The 4,858-nt window shown below is 35.5% G+C and overlaps 1 protein-coding gene across 1 annotated transcript; it reads left to right on the top strand.

Moving 5' to 3' along the window:
* Positions 1–1,021: 1,021 nt before the first annotated feature.
* LOC129572975 (proclotting enzyme) lies at positions 1,022–3,867 on the top strand (the record flags this gene model as incomplete). Its single annotated transcript, XM_055453111.1, is given in 10 exon segments — positions 1,022–1,111; positions 1,182–1,889; positions 1,954–2,173; positions 2,234–2,421; positions 2,483–2,573; positions 2,644–2,718; positions 2,794–3,032; positions 3,123–3,305; positions 3,369–3,428; positions 3,495–3,867. Coding segments are annotated over 10 exon segments (1,955 nt in total), but the record flags the coding sequence as incomplete, so codon positions are not given.
* Positions 3,868–4,858: the final 991 nt, after the last annotated feature.

Here is a 4,858-nt window from a genome sequence, read left to right as displayed (position 1 = left end):
TTTACACTATATGTTTTTTAGTTTGCCTCCTTTGAATTCTGAGAGTATATTGTCAAAATTATTTTCTAAATCTGGCAATTTCATTGGACGTAATGTTAATTTGATTGTTTTGTTACATTTTATTTCGATTTGATGTCGATTTTGTTGAATTTTTTTGTCAATTTTATTGCCGTTTTGTCATTTTTATTGGCGATTTGTAAATTTTAAAGGCGGATTCGTAATGAGCCTTTCTTGTTTTCGCTCGTTTGGATTTAAAAAACTAAATCCATCACAAAATGTTTAGCTTTAACTAATTTTTTCGTCATTTATTTATTTTAATGTCCACCAAAAGAGGTCAATATAATTGCTAATTATGGATTGCAAATTCGATTGATGCAAATAATTGTAGTAGTTGCAGTTGAATCTTCTGAATAACGATTTAGATAATATTGAAGGGCAAATAGATTTGAATGTTTGGTGAATAAATTAGAAAAAAAAACATAGGAAAGTTTCGCCTGATCCATGTTACACCACCCATGGAGAACCACGGTAATATATCCAGCATCCAAACTAGAGACGTAATAAAATATTAAGAACACGCCTAATAATGGTAGTGATAGAATACTATTGTCGTACTATCTTGTAAATCACATTGTTTGTAGCAACGATATTTGCTTTAAATTATTCGATGTGATCTTAAAATATTGGAGCAATTCATTTTTGTCATCAGTTCCGAGTTAATTGTACGTATCTATTTTTTTTTTCAGAGAATGTCTGTACATGTACACAGTGCACTGTGTACGATTAAAAGAAATTATGTAATACTTTAGTCATGTTTAATCTATTGTGACTATAGTCACCGTGAAACTTGGACTTTCCCCAGTGAAGCCATCGACAAATAAACGAGAATTCTCTCATAACTCATGTAACATTGAATATCAAATAAGCGTGAAACGTTTTAGCGTTTCAAAATATGAACGCGTACACAAATCTGTTTCCCCGTGATGACTAACACATAAATTATTGTTTTCTTTTTCAACAGTCATAACATGTTTGGCGGTGCCAATATGCATTTCTCAATCAACGAGTGATTCGTACAGGCCATCTTACATACCCTTAGATCGAAATAAAGGTACTTGAATGATAATATGAACATTAATAGCGCAATGTTTATATGAATACATTTCGAAAAAAAATTCCAGATTATTCGGTACAGTTTGATAAAAATGCTAAGGTTCCGAATCACATGCCGCCATTATATTCCACAAATGGTACATATAGTGAACATTTCCACTACGATGTGGAACAACATGAGATTTCCGCACGAAGTAAATCTGATCTTTCCGACGAAGACGAAGTATTATTTAACCTACCAAATGTTAGACGCCGTCGTCGTCAAAATGAAGAACAAGGGCGCTTACTATCGCAGTCCGCATTCAATCGGATAACTGAAACTCTGGGAGCTCTAAATAAGGTAGGCAGTTTCTTCTTGAACATGACACGGGAAGTGAACAATGAGCATGGTCATCAAGGTGATATGCAATTGATCTCATCATCATCATCAATTGATTTGAGCACTTCAAAGCCGACCACGATTCAACACGCTGTAGACTTTTCCCCTGACTATTCAACCACTACAAAGAAAAATGAATCGGATACTTCTATAAAAATTAATAAGTTGGAACAAAATGTTACAAAGACGATAGAACCGCTCATCAAGCGAATTGGACAGAGCCAAGAAAAGGAATCCAAAATAGATAAACTGAACGATAAAATAGTCGTAAGTTCAATTTCAGAAAAGATAGATATGGCTGCGTTAGCGGAAAAAAAGCGAAAAAAACATCAAGCTGTGGGGTTAAGAAAAGATACTTTGACAGCACACACAACTGTTTCGACAACGCTGTCGCCTGGTAATTATAATTTATTTTCAAAAAATCAAAGACCTCTGCAACTACTTTGTTCTTTTCTGTGTAGCTCAAATTGATGATATCGATGGCAAAGAAGGTGAGAATCGGTGTATAACTCCGTTTGGCACACCAGGTCGATGCGAAGACTTGAGCATTTGTCCCAGTCTATTGCTCAATTTGTCTGGCTTACGAGACTCACTTTGTTTCAAACGTTTATTCATTCCTGGAGTCTGTTGTCCCATTGGCGACAATGACGGCGATGAAGAACAGCAGTTCACAACAAAGCGGTAACTTATACATTTGAATCCTCTATCTTATTAGTATAATGTACCTAATTTCTATTCTAGACCTCAGTCCTCATTGGTGTTAACACCGCTGGGTACCACGACAACAAAGCGTCCACCTTCAATTTTATTACCTGTACAAACCATATCCAGGCCTACGAGCAGTCCAGTTTCCACAATTGGAAATGTAAATGAGCTAAATGGAAACGTTGTTGACGAAAATCATTGTGGACAACAAGAAATATCATCAGGTATGATTTGGTCAGTCATTCATGATCTCAAATTCTTACAATATTATATTTTGAAATACAGGACGCGTTGTTGGTGGTCTCGAGGCCGAATCCGGTGAATGGCCATGGTTAGCCGCAATTTTCCTTCACGGTGACAAGCGAGTGGAATTTTGGTATATTTTACTTACATTATGAACTCGTGCAATAGTAGCAACCAATTATGAATAAATTATCCAACTATAGGTGTGGTGGCTCGCTGATTGGCAGTCGATTTATACTGACAGCAGCACATTGCACGAGAGATTCACGACAAAGGCCGTAAGACTATTAGATTGAACAAAAAAAAAGAATAAAAAAATTATACTTATGCAAAATTTATATGAAAATTCTCAGTTTTGCCGCTCGCCAGTTTACTGTTCGTTTAGGAGATATTGATTTATCAACTGATCGAGAAGCTTCTGCCCCCGTTACGTTTAAAGTTACAGAAGTTCGTGCGCATCCACGATTTTCACGTGTTGGTTTTTACAATGATATAGCTATAATGGTGTTGGATCGTCCTGTCCGGAAATCAAAATATGTCATACCAATATGCCTTCCTAAAGCAAATTTTCCATCTAAAGATCGATTAGCGGGTTAGTATTTGAAATATTTACGAAATCTTCGATGAATGTGAACACTTGCTAAATTTTCGGGCTATGTACAATTTTCGGTTGGTATACCAGCACGACGAGCTGTGGTGGTTGGATGGGGAACGACTTATTATGGTGGCAAAGAGTCAACAATCCAACGCAAAGCGGAACTTCCCATTTGGAGAAATGAAGACTGCAATCGAGCATATTACCAACCCATCACAGATAATTTTGTGTGCGCTGGTTTTAGCGAAGGCGGTGTTGATGCTTGTCAAGGTAAAAAGCTTTTGTATTCTCGCATTTCCATCAAATCTCAACTGGTAAACGTTCAATGAACAGGTGACAGTGGCGGTCCATTAATGATGCGCTTTGAGTCGAAGTGGTTGCAACTTGGAATAGGTAGGAAAATAAGCGTTAAGTTTGGAAATAACTAATTCAAATTTCTTCTTTTCAATTGATTTTTAGTTTCTTTCGGCAATAAATGTGGTGAGCCTGGATACCCTGGTGTTTACACTCGAGTCAGTGAATATATCGAATGGATTCAAGAGAATACAAAAGATAAATGAATTTTTTAGTCATTCTGATAGAATAGAATTGAATGTGAAAACGAGCCAATTATTTATTTGTAACTATATTTAATACATAAGTTGAAAAATGTCTGCAGATATGGTTGGATCAACCATGGTTAACACATGAACATACGATTCCAGGTGATCGAATGACTGATCTGATAACAATAATTTTATATATTTGCTATTGTTTATTTTTCAAAAAGTGTCAGTCAAAGATATGGAGAAAAATAAAATTTTTGCCATTTTTAAAAAAGAAATGCATTCAAGTCCTACAATGGATTTTAGTATAAACTCGTATGTTTCAGAAAGAGTAAATTCCGAGCTCAAGATAAATATTCATTTCGTTCGAAAACCAAACAAGGTATATCGTTATTCACATATGTAGTAATCATTGATTTTTCAAGATGACGTTTCTACTATGGAAAGCATACACTTAAGGCGTCTTCACACTTCGGAAAATCGTCACGGGATTTGGTCACGGATTTTGTTCACGGGAAATTTTCCGTAGAAGTGCAAAGGAATTTGGTTTCCCGCAAGTGCGGAGAATTCACAGTTTCGGATTTTCTGTCACGGGATTCGTGCAAGTTTCGGTTTCTGCTAGATTTTCTCTGATTTTTCAGTTTTTTGGCGTTTTTGATATTAAAAGAAGAAATAAAAGTTGAGCGATACCTTCAGAAAGTGAAATTTTGTGTTTGGTAGCAGTTTCCGTTGCTAATATTGCATTGATTGTAAGATGGCAAAAAATGGCACGTAAAAAAGAAAGGAAGATTCGTATGAATCCCTACACTGCAACATTTTTGAGTGTAAAGACTAATATTGAGTTGTGGCAATATTGAGGTTTCAACTATTTTACCCAAATTTTGGTGTAAATTCATCTCAAAATAGTTGAAACCTCTATATTGCCACAACTCAATATTAGTCTTTACACTCAAAAATGTTGCAGTGTATCTTAGGGAAAGAGCGACGAAGGGAAGGTTTCATAAAGACGTAAGTCACTTTATTTACTGAGAATTGAATACTGAAATGTACAAACGTTATTTCCATGCCCTATTGAATAATCTTTAATTCTCTAAGTTCGATTACATGGTACGATGGAGGAACGAATTTTCAAAAAAAATTCTTCTGAATCACGCTCAATTGGAGGAACTGTGCCAAAAATTGAATAATGTACGGCTTATTTCATTTGCTCATATTTAGACGATTTTTTTGGTCTCTCTTTCCCTATCTTCTCTCCTGATCAATCTTCTACACCATTTT

This window comes from Sitodiplosis mosellana, unplaced genomic scaffold (assembly GCF_009176505.1).
Source record: "Sitodiplosis mosellana isolate CC-2019 unplaced genomic scaffold, AAFC_SMos_1.0 Smas_scaffold_5798, whole genome shotgun sequence".
NCBI lineage: Eukaryota > Metazoa > Arthropoda > Insecta > Diptera > Cecidomyiidae > Sitodiplosis > Sitodiplosis mosellana.
This window is presented reverse-complemented; position numbering and strand designations above follow the sequence as displayed.